At 40.0% G+C, this 20,811-nt stretch overlaps 1 protein-coding gene across 5 annotated transcripts in view; it reads right to left on the reverse strand.

Moving 5' to 3' along the window:
• nf2b (NF2, moesin-ezrin-radixin like (MERLIN) tumor suppressor b) overlaps positions 1-20,811 on the reverse strand; it is a 58,881-nt gene that overhangs the window by 4,548 nt on the left and 33,522 nt on the right. For 2 of the 5 annotated variants that reach the window (XM_080210880.1, XM_080210881.1), the window contains exons 11-17: positions 19,892-20,005; positions 19,664-19,786; positions 16,558-16,775; positions 11,262-11,364; positions 10,259-10,386; positions 7,969-8,128; positions 4,571-4,654 (exon numbers count right to left, since the gene is read on the reverse strand). In XM_080210880.1, coding sequence (XP_080067006.1) covers positions 4,619-4,654; positions 7,969-8,128; positions 10,259-10,386; positions 11,262-11,364; positions 16,558-16,775; positions 19,664-19,786; positions 19,892-20,005 — 882 coding nt within the window. In that variant the 3' untranslated portion in view covers positions 4,571-4,618. The other 3 variants (XM_080210878.1, XM_080210877.1, XM_080210882.1) reach the window with 2 other exon arrangements.

Below are 20,811 nucleotides of genomic sequence, written 5' to 3' on the forward strand. Positions count from 1 at the left end.
GGGTATAAGGAGTGAGCAGGAGGGTCAGAGTAGGGGGCACGAGCAGGAGGGCCGGGGTAGAGGGCGCGAGCAGGAGGATCAGGAATAGAGAGCTTGAGCAGGACAATCAGGGTTAGAGGGCGTGAGCGGGAGAGTCAGGGGTAGAAGGAGTGAGGGGAGGATCGGGGAGGAGGGAGCAATAAGGAGGGAGAGTCAGGGTTACAGGCAGTGAGTAGATGAGTCGGGTCAAGGCAGCAATCAGGAAAGTCAGAGGGAAGGAGAAAGCAAGAATGTTGAGGGGGGGGGGAGAAACCTGAAAGCTTAATGAGCGAGAGGGTTGCGGGGGAACAGCACACAGAATTAATTAGTAGGACTGAAAGGGGAACCAGTAGGTATAGTATACATGGATTTCCAAAAAGCAAATTTCACAAAATAATAATTTGCAAAATAAGGTTGGGGTAATATATTAGCATCGATTTTGGTTAACAAAGAGTGAACACAAACGTTTTAAAGTTGATAGGCAGTGAATAGTGGAATGCCACAAATGTCAGCGCTGGCACCTGAACTAGTTACAATCTATATTTATGACTTAGAAGGAAGAGAGAATAATGTGTCAAGTTTTCTTATAATACTAAACCAGGTGGAAACATAAGGTGTAGAGGGAACACAGGCTCTGCAAAGAGGCATAGACAGGTTGGTGAGTAAACAGCAAGCTGGCAGATGGAGAATAAATAGGAAAATGTGAACTTATTCACTTTGGCTGTAAGAATTTAAAAGCAGAATATCTTTTAAAGTATGAGAAACCTGTAAGTGGTAATGGTCAAAGAGATATTGGGTGCTTGTACAAGGAATGCACAGCTAGCATACAGCAAACAATTAGGAAGCCAGATGGTATGTTGGCCTTTCTCGCAAGGGGGCTGAAATACGAGAATAAAGAAGCCTTGCTACAATTGTAAAGGGTTTTGGTGAGGCCACAGCTGGAATACTGTGATCAGGTTTGGTCTCCACATTTAAAGGATTTACTTACACTGGATGTGGTACAGTGAAGATTCACTAAATTGGTCCCTGAGGTGAGGAGGTTGCCTTATGATGAGACTGAGTAATTTGGGCTTTTGTTCTCTGGAGTTCAGAAGAATGAGAGACTATCTCATTGAAATCTACAAAATTCGGAAGGGGCTTGATAGGGCGGATGCTGAGAGATCGTTTCTGCTGGTCAGGGAATCTAAAACAGGTGGTGTCTCAGGATAAGGGACTGATTATTTAGGGCTCAAATGAGGAGAAATTACTTCACTCACAGGATTGTGAAGCTATAAACTTTTGCCCCCAAGCCATTATGGATGCTTCTTTGTTGAATACATTTAAGCCTGAGATAAACAGATTTTTCTCAGGGATATTGGGATATTACAAACCACACAAAAATGGAAGTATGCTGTTAGAATGCACTTTAAATGAGGATACCTGTACACATTTACAAAATCTTTCATAAACTTCACACAACCCCTAGCAGACTGCTAGTTGGACAGCCCAGATCAGGTGCTTCAGTGACACATATCCCTAGACCCCACCTTTGCCAGGCATCATCTGTCCCCGAAACTCTCATCAGTGCTTTTGTTACCCTCAGACGTGACTATTCAATTGCACTTCCGCTTGGACTCCAAATTTCCGCTCCCGATACACTTAAACTTATTCAAAACTCTCTTGCCTTTATCTAAATTTCAAGGCCCCTGTACCCACTGACCCACACTAACTCTTGGTTGCCCATTGTCTTGACTTTAAAATTCTCATCCTCGTTTTGAAAGCCCTGCATGTCTCTGCCCCACCCCTACCTATGTAACCTGAATCATTCCTACAACCTTCCGAGATATCTGTGCTCCTCCAATTATGGCTTCTTGAGCACCCGCAATTTTAACTGCTTTGTCAATGGTGGTTGTGCTGTCAGCTACCATGGAACTAAACCCTGAAATACTCTCCCTAAACTGTTCCATCTCTTTTTCCTTTTAGGGCACTCCTTAAAGCTTATTTCTTTGATTATCAGCCCATATGTCTCCTTATGTGGCCCAGTGACAAATTTTGTTTGTTGACATTACTGCAAAGCATGCAAGGATGTTTTACCAAGTTAAAGGTGCCATATAAATGCAAGTTGGGTCCTACTTTTCAACTTATGTCCCCACTTTGTTTGCACAACAAGTTGGGACAATACAGATGGCAGCATGTACTATTCTACAATTCAGAACAGAATTTCTTCAACTTCTACAACTTACCAGAAGGGAGTCAGTCCTAGGTATGGAGCCAGTAGAGGAAATTGACTGGGCAGTTGCATCAGTCACATTTCTGTATTTTTGATATTCTATTTGCAATGAGAATTATTTTGAAATGTGCTTTTATGTTAATACTTGTTTTAAGTGGATTAAATTCAAAAACCAGCAAGCATGTATTAGGTTTCATCCCAGATGAAAGACAGTTTGACACCCCAGCTACTATTCACACTCATCTTTCAGCTCCGTGCCAAATTAAACTTGTTATAGCCATTCCTGCAGGATGGTCATTGATTTTTTGGACTGAAATAGTTTGAATAGGGTTTTCAAAACAAGATTCACAGACATAAAAGTCAATTAAGCAGCAGACTGCTGCACGTAAGTTAGAAAATACAGAAGACTGCAGTGAGAATGGATGGGTCCTGGGCTCCAGGACAGGATATAGAGGGATTACTTTGTTTCAGTTAAGCAATGCAACCATTAAGGTGAAACAGTAGCACGTATTCCTTTTTTAAATCTTGTGAACATGAATACTGATGAAACTCTGATCATACCTGTTGCCCGTATTTGTTTTTTATATTCATTCATGGGACATGGGTGTTGCAACCTTCAGGAATGGCCAGTTTTGTACTTCAGTAACAGCAGTTCAGACAGTCATGTAAGGGGAAGCCAAACAGACTATACCATTTGGGACCATCTATGGAGCAGTCCAGAACCCATACCTGCATGACTGACCTGAGAACCCCAAAGGAAAGAATGGCCAATCCAATGCCCCTTTAATGGAGGCCACTCCTAGCTACATGCTACATTACAGCGAGCACTCACTGAAACATGAGAAATTGGGCCTCCAATTTACAACAGCCTCTGCATTCATCTTGATGCATTCAACATAGTTGAAGCTACTAAGTTACAGCAAATGCTGACTGAAACTCCAATTCACTTCTGATCATTTCCTACTAAAATCTTACAATAAACAAGTGAAATTATATTTATGCAGTGCTTTTAACTTAATGCTTATCTAAGGTGTCCCTAATTTATTTAACAATCTGGGGTTTCTCTGATTCTGAAATTAATATAAGGAAAACAAACTGACATAATCAATGGTATGTTTTGTTCTGTTCTAGACATAGTGGCATTTATGTAGAATAACCTTACTACAAATACAACGTTCACTTCCTGAACCATTATGCAACCTTTGCTGTTTCTCAACGGCACTTAGACATTCATGGAAGAGGACAAATAGGTATTGCGCGTATTAAAATAAAACGGTTAGATACTTCGAACCTTTATTTCCTCACTGCTGCTGTGCTAACTCAATGGAATTGGTACATTTCGGTAGGACTATACATAATCATCCTTTCTCATGTTTTCTGACAATATAATACACCTATTACAATGCTGCAATCAAACACAATAGCTGAGATTTTCACCAAATAGTCACTGCTAATGCTAGAACCTAATGATGTTATTTTGGTCTTTAAGTCAACAATTGCATTTTTGGAGAGCTTAAATGTTTAGAATAGGTTATAATAGCAACAACCTTAATTTCAGAGTTTGGGTACATGACCAATTTGTATAGAAATGCAAAATTAATTCTTTGTTTTAACGTAAATGAAGCAAAACAAGAATTATCAACTGTGGAAAGCAACAAATTGGCAAGTCAACAGGCATCAAACTACATTGCCAATCTGATGCCCCAATAATTCCATCTGTTGTGCGTAGCTTTCTTACTTTTCTTTATGCTTGTCGTCACAAGTGCTCTCTTCATCCTCACTGCAAAATTAAAATGGCATTTTGTGACAAGCCCCGTGAGACTTCACACATTAACCCACAAAGTGTGGTTGCTGATGTGCAACTCCATGCTTCTAATCTCATCTCGGGCAGCAAACAAATTATATTTTTCCCATGGGGAGGAATAAATACAACAAAACTCAGAGATTATGCCAACTGTGGCTACTCCATTTAGCTCCAGGCTTATGTCAATGCGGCTATAAAAACAATGAACTATACAGGGGGATGCAACAGGCCTACCGAAAAAGTGACCAACCTATCAACCCAATAATACAATGGATACCAATTTATTTTTAAAGTGGGAATCATTAGGGCTTTTACGAGACCACATCCGGGATAGTGAACAGCTTTGCTTTCCTTTCCTTACCTAGGAAGGGATATACCATAGCTTGTGATGTATAAAGTAACCTGGTGTGAAAGATGACTCCCTGTTTTCAGCACCAAAAATTATATTTAGGCCTATTCTCTTTTTCTGCTAAGAAATACGATTCTCGCATTTGGAATCGGCCCTAAAATGTCACCTCCGAAATGCATGATCCACTCACCTTTTTAAGTCAGCGCATGGGATCAAGTGGACGATTTGGGCCATGTTCTTAAGATGATGCATGGGAGTTTAAACACGCCCACCCCTGCATGTGGCAAATGACGAACAGAAATGAGTCCTCAAACTAAAAGAATTAAGTACAAAGCTTGTTCCAAGCTATAACATTTGCTAACTTGTCAAACAACTGTGCTCCATTAAGGGTATTCAGTTAGTGAAAAGCTGGCGCAAGACTGGAAGAAAAAGGAGGAACTGGTGCCTGAAGATGATGCCCAAGACCAAATGCATCATCAGAAAAGGGACCAGATACTGGCCTGATCTTGAGCACATGGCAGAATGGGTCCCCAAAAATTGTCAGAATGGTTACATTGTCATGAGAAATATAATGCATGTACACACACTTAAGTGGGCTAATTCAAATCCAAAGTTCATAAAAGATTTCCAAGAAACAGCTAGTTGGTGTAACTGTTTTTTGGAACAAAAATGTTGAGTGCTGCAGCAGAAGACCAAAATTGTTCAGAGGCTATCAATAGTGCTCAATGGTAAATGACCAATTTCCAGTGACTCATCATCGAAAAGCAATAACATCCACTGTGTTCCACTAGCAATAAAGATTAAACACCCATGAACTTTGATATGCCCAGCTCACAAACTGGAGCGTGGAAAAGTTCAAAAACAGCTCTAGCGAAGATCACAAGACATGAGAAGACAATATTCATGGTGGTAGTCTACATGGCCAATAGAATAAAATTAAAGCCTGTGGTCATTTCCAAATGTAAAACAATACTGAAAATCAAATTCCTTGTAGGAGTTTTTGTGCAATTCCCTGACAATGGATGGACGCACAAGGATGGAGTGAAGTTGTGGAATGAAGTGCCCCAGTGGTTGACTCAAAGGATGCAGCTTACTTGTATGGGTTACATTCCAGATCCCAAACAACAGGTGAGATCAAAAAGGTGCCTGTGAAGTTACAAAAGAGGGGTGTATAGGGGAGGGTAGTGACTAACATCTGTACTCCACGACTTGATATTCACACCAAATGGAATAGCTGACGATTGACAGAATGAACATTTACAAGGAGGGTGAATGTGTGCTACTCCATGTAATGTTTTGTGTAGTTTTGTCATCAAATTGTGGGATGGTATTAATGCAGACAACCAGATCATTCAAAAGATGCAGAATGTCAAATTCAATGGATGGAGAGGAGAATATGTTTTATGGAAGGATTATTCTGAAACGGAAAGGGCCAAATCTAATCCAGGGTTATTGATGATTTTGGGCCCCACACACCAAAATTTTTTTTTCAACTAAAACAAAAGCAATAGTAGAAGCGGGAGCCAGTGACCTAGGGGTATTGTCACCAAAATCCTGAATAATCCAGAGACCCAGGGTAATGCTCTGGGGACCCAGGTTCAAATCGCATCTCAGCAGATGGTGAAATTTAAATTCAATAAAAGTCTGAAATTAAAAGTCCACAGATGGCCACGAGACCATTGTTGATTGCTGTAAAACCTCATCTGGTTTACTAACGTCCTTCAGAGGAGGAAATCTGCCATCTTTACATGGTCTGGACTACATGTGATTTCAGACCCACAGCAATGTGGTTGACTCTTAAAAGTCCTCAGAAATGGGCAATAAATGCTGAACAGCCAGTATTTAGCCAGAAGTAATTTTGTGAAGATGAAAGATGAGATAACAAGAAAATGCAAATTTGCACAAGAAAAAACTCAAATGCTACATTCTATTTTCCTATATGCCTCAGAAACCTGGACACTAAGTAAAAGAGACCTTTAAAATATGGCTGCTAAGATGTGCTAAAAATTCCATACATAGAACATAAGACAAATGAAGAAATGCTCAAAATTGCAAGCGCAAAAAAAACTCTTAAAAAGCGACACACAGAAAAGAAAATGTCAATATTTTGGCCATTTGATCAGGGCTGAAAACTAAAGAGATCTATTTTAAAGATGTGGAGGACAGCAGAATGAGGAGTCAACCTAGGCATAGCTGGGTGACAGATGCCAGAGTGAGTTACAGTGAATGTGAGAGGGTGGAGTGTAGCATATCATGATAGATTGCCTTGCAGAAGTAGTTACAAGCAGCAGCAGTAAAACATCCATAAAATGAATAAAAAGCTTAAACTTATTTTGCAATGACTACATGAGGCAAGAAAGAACTGCGCAATGCATAATGTTGGCAACTTTAAAGCAATACTCAGGTTGGACTTTAGGGAGTCTTCAGTACAGCATAGTGGCCCCTTTCCTATATATTCATTAAACAAAAAACTCCACTTGTATTCTTGAAATAATTTTTGAATTGTACATTAATACATAACTTTTTTTATGGAAACACGATATATTTTGATCATATACTACATTCAAAACAAAAAGAAAAACACTATACCAGTTTTTTAGTTTGGCAATGTGTACTTTGGGGGCAAGGCAATTGGTTTCATCTTAGTTCTGTGGTTTCATTTGACAGAGGTTCTTGAAATAGCAGTTGCATTACAAAGCTATGTTCATAGTGAAAAATCATTAGGTGATTGCCCTCTGAGTATAGCAGCCATGAAGGTGGTGCAGGAGACGCTCAACTAAGATAATACTGAAAATGAGGGTCTATAATGAGGAGACTGCTGCTCTTTTCATCAGAACATAGAAGGTTAAGAGGTGTTCAAAATAGGTAAGGATTTTTAATAAGATAAAATCACTGAAAACTAATTCACCTGATCCACGAGTTAGTAACTAGACTAATAATTTAAACTAATAAACATAACTCACATGGTCTAACTTATAGCCAGTGAAAGGATATAAAATTTAGGTGTACATATACAAGTACATACTGCACACAAGACTTGTAACATATTAAAATGAATATTTAGTGATATTACTATTAGTCGAAGTCAGCACATTATATGTTAAATGAGTGTAAAGGTAATATACCTGGAGATGACGCTGCAAGCATAACGTCGTATGATCAATTGGGTACCTTGAGCTTGGACCTAACAGTATCACATAAGCTCAAGAAAACAATAATCATTCCTCCACCCCAGACTCCAGAACAAGATTTTTATCATTAATCCATGCTGAGTTAAATCTCTGGATATACCCCTTCCCCAAAGAGTAGTGGTTCAACTGTGTACCCTGGACCCACTCAGAGCCAAACAACTGACTGTGACCAAACAATCCACTGATGGCTGTAGTTTCCCCTCACAGCCTGCTTCATTTCCCTTTTAACAGCAAGCTCCTAACCGTTTCCTATCCATAACACTAACTGGCTGTAATTGTTCTTCTCCAACAGCTGGCTGCTTCATGCCCAAATCTCCCTACTTCCAACAACCTGAATATTGAAGCTATATGCATGTATATAAGCGATAAATACCCACATTCATGAAAAAAAACTCACATTACTGAGAGGCGTGTAAGCATTTTCATCGAATTCCATATTCTCATTACTAGGGATGCCCATGTTAGCATGTCGTTCCTCCAGTTTCAGAGCTTCAATTTCAGTCTTTAGTTCCTTCAGCTGTTCTTGCAAGTGTTTGCTTTTCTCCATGTATTCCACACTAAGGAAACCGTAAACAATGAAAGCTAAGAATACTGTAAATGTCACTGTCTCTGCAAAATTTCCCAGTATGAGTAAAGGAAATCTCTGACGCCTTTTTGCTAATTTGCAAGTTCCTGGTTCCATTAATGCCCAAAGATAATATTGTAAATACTAAAAGTAAAATTAAATATGTTTTATAGCTAAACACAAGTTAAAGGTTAAAATCACTTCAATAAATGAATCATTTTTAAATACACAGAAAAATCTCAGCATCTCTACCACAATGCTGTCAATTGCGTAGTCTTCACTTCAGTACCATCAAACCCAAATCATTGCCCAACATTTCCCAGACTTACTATAGGTTTGGTACCGACCACATTCCTCAAAGTTTGAGAGGTGGAATAATCAGTTAATGTCTGGTTCTGGAGACATTTATAAGCTAGTTGAATAACTTAAATACGAGTTCCACCATTGAGTTCCTAGACACCATCCAAAAACTAGGTTTCAACGCTCAAAATGCTTACTGTGTTTTACTGTTTGCTAACTGCATTGCCAACAGATGGGATAAAACTACAGCAAATGCTTGAAGCAATTTAAAACTGGTTCCTGTCTGGGAACTCACCAAAGGAAGCACAATCTGAATATGAAGTTGAGGAAGTAACTCAATGAGGTAGTGTCAGAGGGTCTTATCAGGCTTTGGATGGGCAGAGTCAGCAGGAGTAGGTCAATAGGGCAATAGGATCTTGTTAGGCAAGAGGTTTCAGTAACAGAACGCCAATAAATGTTAAGACAGAACAAAAGCTGAGCGCACAGACTGAACAAATTAGCATGGGGAGAAAACTAATTGTTGAAAAGACCAGGAATTATATTGAAAGCCCATTCATAGGAAAACTACAGTTTTGGAATAGAAAAGGCTCCATGGCATAAAGAAGAAAAATACAAGCTTAATTTTCCTGAGTGAAGTCATTAGTTTCCTTTCGTTTTTTCACCAATCCATTCTAACAATATACGAGCAAATCCTAATTAATAAACTTGTATGCCAGCAATCAACACAGTGTGCCCGAGGTGGGAAACATTAACCAATTAATGATAGAGAATTTATATAAATTTGATTTTAATTAAACATTGCACATCAAGTTAACAGTGACCAGCTTCAGAAAGAAGTGTTAGATGAATTGAGATACAAAATAGTTCTGCTAGATGCAATGTTTTAAAAGCATTTTACGGCACTGTTCACAGTAAATCTAGGAGCTGATGCCCAGGAGCAAGCTGTTGAACATCATATCATCTGCTTCTGGCTCTCTTGTGCGTATACACACTTAATTTTGCACATATTCTCCGTCTCCAGCACACAATCCCCCCTCCCTCCTCTCTCTTGTCCTCGGTCATGCTGTTTTAGAACAATAGTGGTGTTGCGCTTAGTACTGCATGATGCTTTAAATCAGGGCTATTGATTTACAGTGACTGAGTAGCTTTGAAAACCATTTGTATTAGATGGTGGTAAGATAGTTAAACAAGGTTTTGGGCACTAAATCCCAAAGCTCTTTGCCTTTTTCATGGCAACCACAAATTACATAATCATATACAAGTTACAACACACAGAAATAGGTTATTCAGTCTAACAGGTGTACGCTGAGGTTTATGTTCCCAGTCTCTTTCACTGTATCCTATAAATACACTGGTCTATCCCTTTCTAATCATATAATTACCTAGCTTCCCTTACATATGCTTCAATTAATCCATATGGTAGCATGTTCCATATTTCAAATCCTGAATATCTTCATTGGTTCATTAGTGGCTACCTTATATTTATGACCCCAAATGCTGGATTCCCTCACAAAGGGTAAACATCTTCTCTGCATTTAAAAGATTAAGCAATGTATGAAAATACATTTTAAATAATAAACTACTGCCATGATCAAGTTGTATTGGCACAAAGTTGTAGTCAACCAGCTCTCGAAGTGGTTTGGCTTTATGGTAGAAGGCATCAGGCTTTACCAATAGATTGTATTAATGTCTGAAAGCAAATACCATTAGCTTGATTGTGTAATCATTTGTTATAACTGAGAAGCAGTACACTTGCACTGCGTCTGGTAGCTATAGTATTTTCAAAGAGGAAGTATAGCAGAAGGAAGTACCACCAACATACCGTTCTCGTTCTATCTCCATGGAGAGCCGCTTCATATCTGTGTCTTTGAAGTCAAATTTAAAAGACCCAGATTCTAGGTTCAGATCACCAACATCAGCAGGGGGATGAGCAGAATATGAAGGGATCATCTAAATAAAACAGATTGAAATATTGAGATAGAGAAAGGGCTTTACATTTATCTACTTTTATGCCTCCAGATACTGTTACACACATTCATGATCTCATGATATCCCTGAGCATGGCACAGCAAGATGTCCAAAGATGTGCAGGTTAGGTGGATTGGCCAAGCTAAAATTGCGCCTCAAAGGGACTAGCTAGAGTAAATGCATGGGGTTGTGGGGATAGGGCCTGGATGGGACTGTGATCGCTGCAGACTTGACAGGCCAAATAGCCTCCTTCTGCACTGTAGGATTCTATGAGCAAGAATCACTTTTGAAGTTTAGTCACCATGTTAGCTTTATAGACGAATTTTAGACGAGTGCAAAAATACTTTTTGAAAGTTTCAATAAAATTGATCATATTAAAAGCAAAAGTGTTAAAATATCAAAGTTTTTTTGAAGTTACTTACATGCACATGTATTGACTACAAGGAATCAAGCACACAAAAGTATACATCCCCATGAATTGTGGTCCAAAAATCTAATGGATAACTAGTTTTTGTCTGTTCACAAGCAATTTCTTCCCCATGAAAAACCACATAAGACAAGTCGTTCAGACAGTGGAATGGAAATTAATAGTAAAATCAGAAGTGTAGAAAAAATGTTACCAATAATGCATTCAGAAAAAAAAGGAATAAAACTTGTGTTTGTTAAACTAGTTTTCTCCCCAGAGTACATTTCAATTCTCCAGTCTCTAGTGTAATGAAGGATGATGAAAAGATGTTTAAATGATGCACAATACTGAATTTTCCAGAGACAAAAAATTTCTGAGTACTTGGAAGAAATAAACTGGAGCTGGTCGACTAGCATTTGTATACAATTTACATGAATGTTTTGGCACGTACTGGATAACTGGGTTTTGTAATCTCCAGCAGTCTGTGTTTGGCTCTTCTCTCTGCTTCTCTGGCTTCATTTAAATCCTGTTTTAGCTGTTCCGCTTCCTTGGACCTAAAATAAAGACATTTAAAATCAAAGAATGTAACAAACATCTTAAAAAAAAACTGAATCGGATGGGTAGGGCAGCAGAGCACCAATGCATTAATTCACAGAACAGCAATACAGCATGTGCCTATCTATAATATCCTACCTCAGCTTCTGAGAAGACATTATACAGATCTTAAGACAAATGCACAAAAGGGAAAAAAAAATGCACTGAACAAAAATTGAACAAGTCATCCTGAACCATTCTCAAGGAATCTTGCAAAAACACCTAAAGAACAACATTGGAACAGGTGGCCATTCAATTCCTTGAGCCTGTTCCACCATCCAATTAAATCATGGTTGAGTGGAACTCTATTTATCCAGCTTGCTTCCATATTTCTTAACATGATAAAGTGCTTCCTGATATCAAATCTGAGTAGCATAGGTATGATTTCAAGGCTACAGATCCTAGATCCAGACTTCAACAACAGAAGAAATAAGGTCTCTCTAGGTGCCCTATCAAGAACTTAAATCATCTTAAATATCTGAATTAGATCATCTCTTAGTCTTCCATTCCTGAAGGAATACATCCAGTCCTCCTAAGTGCTAGCCACAGAATGTTGATTACCTGACTTTTAGTAGGGAACTTTTCATTAAAATGAAGCGTGATTAAGATGATGCTCAGGAGGGGGTGCAATGCCTCATCCTGGCAGCTTGGACCTTGTTTGATCAAGCCCAAGATGGGATGCAATGTCTTGTCAGATTGGATCTGGTTTGTCCTCATATGGGACCATGATTGGATGTGATTTGAATTGTCCTTTTCTGATTAGAAGTAAAGTACAGAAAGATACCAATAAAAAAAAGCATGTGGCAAAGAATTTATGTGGACAAGGGCTGGGTGAAAAAACTGATATGTTTTTTAAAAAATCTAATGATTATGTTTCATAAGTGATATACAAGATCATAAATCTGTAGCTTTGAAGCAGCATCAAAAATGTATACTGTGCAGATTGGACTGTAAGTTACAGCCGAGTGCCCTAATTTTCTAACAAAGGCAGCTTAAAATTACAACAGTTACCAGGATATGTCTGCTCCTTGATTACTTTAAACTACTTTAGCATCTGAAATTTGAATCCGCTCGCAGTCAGATCAGTAACAAAGCACTTTAGTGTGCCAACATACACGGTCATGGAAGAGCAGGATGTGGGTCCAGCATTTAAATTCCCTGCAAAACAAGCTTCTGATTTTAGGCCCATAGCATTATTAAAGTTCATAGGGCAGAAAGAAGCCATTCAAATCTAGTGAAGATAGGACCACTATGTCAAGTTTCTCCCCATAACTTTGTTTTTCCATGTAGGTGAATCCATGCTAAATGCTATCTGTGACTTTCATGGCACCAACATTTCTTTTACTGTTCTGGTTTGTCTGGGTTTTCGACAGATGCAGTGCACCCATGCACCTCTCAAGGCCTTAGAACACCCAAAGTTAATGGACCAGATTATCAGTATGTTTTGGGTACATCCCCATGGCAGGTCCATCGTCTTCCAGGTTTTGTACCAGGAAACAGTATTAGGAACAGAGCAGCTGTGTAAGTGGACATCAACCTCTGGCCTTCTGGCTGCTGCTCTTCCAAACATGACCAATTACAAGAGGTCTTGCCCTGCTGAGTTGGGCTTTGGACCTACTAATTTGCTGCACTGCTAGCAGGGCAGCTCACTTGGATATCCCCCACCGGTTTAGTAGCATAAATCTCATTCTACAACATGTGCAGAAAAAGCCAATTTAAAACTACACTGAATTAGCTTTTTCTGATTAGAAGTACTGAAAGATACCAAAGTCCAATCATGGCCGCCACATGAGGGACAAACCAGATCCAAACTTAAAAGACATTGCATCCCATCTTGGACTTGATCGAGCAAGATCCAGGCTGACAGGATGAGGCACTGCATCACATCCCGGACTTGACCTAATGTTTCATCTTAGCTAAGCCCTATCAAAAGATAATCAACATTCAGTGGCTGGCACTTAGGAGGACCAGTTGTATTCTCTCAGGTATAGAAGGTTAAGAGGTATTCTGATTGAGGTGAGAAGATTAAGGGATGAGACATTTAAGAGTAAAGCACCAGATGGGCGTGGAAACAAGAGGTGAGCCTTTGAAAAGCCAAAACTGGCTAAAAATGAATAGCTGGTTGAGGAAGAAGCAAACAAATAAGAAAGTAGCTCAGTGAAATGATTGTCAGGTAATTAGACAGGATGGATCGTGTGTGATTTTATTTCACTTTCAAAAAACGTGTTCCAGTGGAGGATCTTGCAGAGGCAGACTGGAAAGGGAGAAGACCACATCATGGAGATACATAGAACATAGAACACTACAGCACAAACAGGCCCTTCGGCCCACGAGTTGTGCCGATCACATCAACACCTACCAACCTACAGACCTATCTATAACCCTCAATCTCATTAAACCCCATATACTCATCCAGAAGTCTTTTAAAAGACCCCAGCGAGTTCGCCTCCACCACCACTGACGGCAGCCGATTCCATTCACTCACCACCCTCTGAGTGAAAAACTTACCCCTAACATCACTTCTGAACTTCCCTCCTTGCACCTTAAATCTGTGTCCTCTCGTAGCAACCATTTCAACCCGGGGAAATAGCCTCTGAGAGTCCACCCTATCTATTCCTCTCAACATTTTGTAAACTTCTATCAGGTCGCCTCTCAACCTTCGTCTCTCCAGGGAAAAGAGTCCCAGCTCCCTCAACCTAATTTCATAAGGCATGCCTCCCAGTCCAGGCAACATCCTTGTAAATCTCCTCTGTACCCTCTCAATAGCTTCTACATCTTTCCTATAGTGAGGCGACCAGAACTGCGCACAATACTCTAAATGAGGCCTGACAAGGGTCTTATAAAGTTGCAGCATTACCTCCCGACTCCTAAACTCAATCCCTTGATTAATGAAGGCCAGTACACCATACGCCTTCTTGACCACCTCCTCCACCTGCGAGGCCGATTTAAGAGTCCTGTGGACCCGGACCCCTAGATCCTTCTGCTCTTCAACACTACTCAGACTTCTGCCCTTGATAGTGTACTCGTTCATCCCGTTGGTTCTGCCAAAATGGACGACTACACATTTATCCGCGTTGAAGTCCATCTGCCACTTCTCCGCCCAGTCCTGCATCCTATCTACGTCCTGCTGCAACTTTTGCCATCCTTCCAGACCATCCACAACACCACCGACCTTAGTGTCATCAGCGAACTTACTTACCCATCCCTCCACTTCCTCATCCAGGTCATTTATGAAAATGACAAACAACAAGGGTCCCAGAACAGATCCTTGAGGCACTCCGCTGGTGACTGACCTCCATTCAGAAAAAGCCCCATCCACAACCACTCTCTGCCTTCTGCAGGCAAGCCAATTCTGGATCCACAAGGCCAAAGGCCCTTGGATCCCATGCCCTCTCACCTTCTCAAGAAGTCTTGCATGGGGGACCTTATCAAACGCCTTGCTGAAGTCCATGTACACTACGTCCACGGCACTTCCTTCGTCAATACAAGAGAGGAGTTCCCAATTTTAATCAGATGAATCTCCCAGATGAGATTCACCAAAGGAGAGAAAACCTGCTTAATCGCCATAGTAGGAAGCCTTAAAAAAAGGTGTCCCATATGCAATGGGGCAAGTGCAGCAACTCTACATGCCATCTCACTCAGCCCCAGAAGTATGCACAAGTGTTAGAAAGAGTTCAATGATGTTAACGAGCACTAGTAACATAACAGGCAGTCCATTCTCCCATTCTTTCCTTGATCATCAACACATCTTTAAAAATCAAAAACTGCACAAATAACTCTTCATATGTTAAGGGTGAGGAGCAGGGGTGAAGGCACTAACTCAGGGTCTTATAGTACATGTCATCATCTCCAAGACAACAATTAATTGTACACACATCATTGAAATCCCTTTCTCCATTTCCTCATATTCTTATCAGATCATTTACATCAGCTGCTTGCTACCACAGGGGAGCATACTTCAATTAAAAACCTTTGCCATATTCCCTAAATCTTGTTTCAGGAGAAACCTATACATAATGAGGGACAATCAGAAAGCTCACTAATGGAGAGGCAGATTCTGGAGATGTCATTAACTACCAAAAGGAGAGCCCAGATTAATGGGGTGGCACAGGAAGCAGTTTAATGACTTTGCACTTACCATGCTTCTCTCAAGATCATTCTTGTTTTCATAAATCCTTTTAGTTTTTTGTTTAGTTCTGTAGTTCGAGGACGGGGGTGGAGGGGAGGGGTGGTGAGGAGGAACAGCAGGGAACATCACACCAGAGGCTCTACATTTGTCCAAGCTAAAACGGTTAGATGGCAGGTAACCTCAGCCACTCCTCCCTCGCAGTTATCCTGCTAAGTTAAGACGGTAAACCTTTTCGAAACCCGCACCTGCTGTTGGTATGAGCAAGGACTCCCAACTTGCCAAACTTCTCTTCTCTCTCACTCGCAGGCCTGCGCTTTAATCCAGGTGTTGCAATGAATCATTATTTCACTGCTGAACACACTGATTATAGAACTTGTCAAAGCATTCTATTTACCTAAATGAAATTTGTAGATTAATTCGATGTAGGGGGTTTTTTTGCTTTCTTCGATGGCTTTTAAGTTGAATTTCCAGTATATCCTGGGTTCAATTCCGGCTTCGGGTCATGGTGCAGACTTTGCATGTTCTCTCCCCCCCACGTCTGCATGTGGTTTCCTCCGGGTGCTCCTGTTTCCTCCCACAGTCCAAAAGATATGCAGGTTAGGTGGATTGGCCATGCTAAATTGCCCATTAGTGTCCAAAGATGTGAGGATTAGGTGAATCAGCCATACCAAATTGCCCCTTAGTATCCAAAGATGTACAGGTTAGGGCGGATTGGCCATGCCAAATTGCCCCTTAGTGTCTAAAGATATGTTGGTTAGGTGGGTTGGCCGTGCTAAATTGACACTTTCTTCATATTCGATTCATACATTTCTATCTTCCTAATTTGTCTTACATTGAGTAAATCAGCAAATGGTAATGGTAAAGGGGGGGGGGAGAACTTGATAATTATAGGAAATGTCGTATAACTATAACGTTTAATGCTAACTCATTTCTTTCTTCATTTGATGTCTTCAAATAAAACTATATAGCAATTGCTTTTTATCCTCCAACAAAATGGCCAACTTGCAAATGTAATTTAACTAACCTCCTCTCCGATTCCTCCACTAGCTTGACAGCTATCAGCTCAGCCTCTCGCATCTTCTGTTCCATTAGACGCTTTTCCTCTTTAGTCTTTAGGGCTGTGACCTCCAGCCTTTGCCTCTCCTGCTCTGCCTCAGCAGCTTTCTGAGCGAGCAGTTTGGCCTCCTCCTCTGCAATCTGTGCCTTCTCAGCAAGTAAATCAGCTGTCTCCTCTGATCGGATCTGATTAAAAAAACATTAATTTCCAGAATGAATATCAATATCTTTGACAAAATTTAAGCCTTTTCTGTCCATAGTCTATGACTTTCTTTACTTTGGTCATGGTACATGACCAATTAAAACTGGTTACTTTGGGCTGAAAGGCAGAATGTACATATACATTTGATCAACCAACATTTGTTAAGACATCACATAGATCATTCGGTGTTTGGTTTGGATTAATGGGTCCAGCCATTCCATTTAATTGAAACAGTAAACGTGACTAACATTTTGGGAATGTTAATGCAATACTGAAAGTTGCATCTTGGATCAAGTTTCTGTGAGGGCCAGGATCAACCTTAAGTTAAGAGTTATCGCAGTAAATGCATGCTTATGTTTAAATGAAGGTTTACAATTAACCTTTGCACCATGCTATTTTTGTCGTCTGTTCCAAACTACTCTCATCAGAATATATGCAAGGAAGATGATATTAAAAAAGAGGGACTGACAAGAAGCAGCCAGTACACAACTCTGCATTCCATCTGGCCAGTTCCAAGACCAACACCTCGTATCACAAATGCTGAAATCTGCACAATGTTTATGTTTTGTAATGTCTCATCAAATCCAAAGTAAAACATGCTTGTGATCAAGGTTGGGCAAAAGCAAAGAGACAAGTAACTGGGAGTCAAGTAACACCTTGGGTTGTGGGAAGAAAACAAAGACACTTTCAAAGGACCTCTTGGCAGCAGAAGTTAACTTCTCCCAGGAAGAGGCATTTTCTGTTTGGTAGAAAAGTTGATGGGGAGCAGTAGTAAATCTGTAGAAAAGGCAGTTTTACCAGAGCCGACACGAGTGACATAACAGGGACTTATAAAAGGTTCAGATAAAGGAGTCTCAGAAAATCAGTGCTGTCAGGACTCAAGTAACTGGAGGGAGAGTGGAATCAAAGTGTGCCTTGCTGGTAGTAATTGTATATCATGAAAACTCCAAGAGTGGAATGGCTGGCACAAGCCCTTGTAACATTTCTCTTGGTGGTGGAACTTTACCAGAAAGAAGGGAAGAAATTTGAGACTGCTCTTGATTCCATATGTATGCCAGCATATTTATGATATTAGTTTAAACTGAAATTTATTTTAATTCAAGTATTATTCGCTACTTAACATTTGAATAATGCTGATTATAGTTAATTAATGTATAAGTTTTAAGAACTAACATCTCATCCTTTGATTTTTTTTTGCATTGGGGCTGCTTGGGGATTCCTTTTTTCTCAAACTGTTTTTGGTCTCTATGGAGATCGTTACACATTCAATTGCCCACTCCCTCACAAACCTTAAATTTAACCTCGTTGTACAATCTTGGACATATTACCAGAGCTAAGTTTATCAATTATCTTTAAGAATTTGAAAGTGTGCACGATAACTCCCTCAGCTTTCTCTTCCCAACGGTAAACAACTCAAAAGTTCTTCATCTCCCCTGATAGCTCATCTCCCTTAAATTAGATATAAGTTTGGCTACCCTATTGTGCACTAACTTTAATGCTCGATATGCAACCAGAGTCACACGCTGTGGGTGGAATTTAATTCCCCATCTGAGCAGAGGGCTAGGAGGAGGGGTGGGGGTACCGTATAATCAGATGGGAAGGCATGAGGTGAAGTTAGGGTTTCTAACTCTGGCAGAACATATTCCAGATGTGTGTGGAAGTGACGTCACAGAAAGGCAGTGATGTGGCATGAGCGGGTGAAACTAGAGAAATGGCCTGTGATGCAGAGAGAGAGGGAATGAACCTGCCGTCACTAAGTTTCATTACAGAGTCTGAACAATTCTTTCTCCTGCCAGCTGCTCTCAGAGGGTGGTAATTTGCAACATACCACAGTCCACCCAGAAACCACCAATTCAATCCAACACTAACTTACATTAGCAATTCCAATTAATCACTATGCCAGCATCCTGCCAGTCTCAACCGAATCTAACCTTGACTCAAAATCAGTGTCCGTCCCCAGTCGGCAAGAGCATCAACTTGAATTATTGGAGCAGTGATCATGCGGTCTGCAGGTTGTTTGGATTTTTCCATCAATATTTCCTCCACCTATGCTAGTTGGGCTTTTCCATGGATGGGCAGAAAGTTCCTAAACCAGGGAAAGTCAGGTGGTGCCTGAATACAGGTTATGATAGACTGACAGCCAATCCCTAAGATATGGAATGTCAGGTGGGACTCAAGCCCGTGCTGTGATTGCTGGCAGCCAATCCTTGAGGTAGGGAATGTCTGAACTGGGGCTGTGATTGCTGGCAAATAGTCCAAGCTGCTGACATTCTTCCAAAACGTTTTATTTGGCCTCTAAAAGATTGAAGCTGATTTATGGCAGCCTAATAATGACCCCTTGCCATGTCGATGCAGCTCTATTCCCAACCAGCCTTTGTTTTTCCCAGTTTAGCTAATATACAACCAACCTTAGAAATGTGCTCCCAAATCCATGCGATCCTACGTGGGCATGGCATTAACAGCTTTGCATTAGATCACATTCAGTTGATTTTCCTTGTCTACTGACCATTACTTTGTCAATAAGCATCTGAAAAATAATTTCCTGTCCTTATAAGAATCTCTCTTTTCTATAAATCCAGGCTCTTAAGAAACATTCATCTAATATCCTGCAGTATATAATTACATCAACAGCACTGATGAATAATATGTAAATTTTGTTAAGTCAATTAAAATTTTGCATGACTTGTTTTAAGTTCATACTGTATAGTTAATGTATTTTGAAAATTTTGAAACATGTGAACAATTGATATCAGCGTAAGCCTTCTGCACTGAACACCATGATTAAAATCACTTACGATTTCTTTTTGAGTGTTCTAAATGGATGGACGTAGGCTATAATGCAAAGCATAAAAGGCTAAAAGAGGAAACTCACAAGGGCTTCATTCGCTAGCCGAGACTCATCCTGTAACTGGTAAAGCCGTCTTTCCAGATCTTCTTTTGCCCTTTCTGCCTCCTCCCTCAACTTTTTCTCTCTGGCCAATCTTTGGCGTTCCATCTGAAAAATCCACATTTTAGGGAAAATATCCCTGTCATATCGAGGACCAGTATTAAATGAAAACTTTGCACATTATTTATATACGTCAAGATAGAACTAAGTCACCTTTTTTCTAGCCTTTTCTTCTCTGGCTTGAGCTTTCATCTGCTGGACTTCGATTGAATCTACTTTTCTTCTTCTCATAAACAGGTCATGGTTTCCAATGCATAACTGCAAAATCTGTAAATAGGCAGGAACAAGTGATATCTCATTAACCTAGTGAAGGGGAGTGTACAAATGACTACTTTACCATAAACTGATTTCATTTTACTTCATAGTGCGTGTTGGGGAAATTGAGGAATGTTAACAGGTAGCTATGATGAACAATCTGATTAGCTTTGTAGAAACAAGATGAAACCCGAAACTCTTTCCCAGAGTAAACTGAGCATCTGGTAAGTTTCTATTCTCCTCTCATCTGGATTTCCACAGCATTCTACATGCTAGAAAAGAAACGGTTTGCACAGTGATTTGTAGGCTTCCTTTAATCCACATTCCAAAAACACGTTTCTTGAAATTGTACCTCTTAAACAAAGCCCTTTCAATTCTCATGAAAATTAAAATGTTTATACTTTCTTAAGCAGGCCAAGTATTTTTAAAATGATTCTTCTCAAAGTGTCTTTAACCTTGCATATACTGGAATATTCATATTACTAACAAATACATTAACACTGTAACATGGTAACAGCGGTAACCCAGATTGCCTCTGTTCTTGGATCTCAATTGGAACCCCATATGAATGACAGTCAAAGTTAAAATGTTGGTTATAACACAAGTATACAGAATAAAGTGAGATACAAGTCACAAACAGGATTTGTTTTGACAGTGACAGTTGTCATGCTAAGCAAAAGTAGAAACCAGAGGTTGCAGACAGTAAAAATTATTGCACTTCTCTGATTGCCACTTATGACTTCAACCTGGCTTAATGGTGCTTATGATTAGTGACTGCATATTGCAACATAATATAACTTTAGATTGGCCATCCCTAT

This window comes from Carcharhinus amblyrhynchos, chromosome 23 (genome assembly GCF_965287045.1).
Source record: "Carcharhinus amblyrhynchos chromosome 23, sCarAmb.v2.hapA, whole genome shotgun sequence".
NCBI lineage: Eukaryota > Metazoa > Chordata > Chondrichthyes > Carcharhiniformes > Carcharhinidae > Carcharhinus > Carcharhinus amblyrhynchos.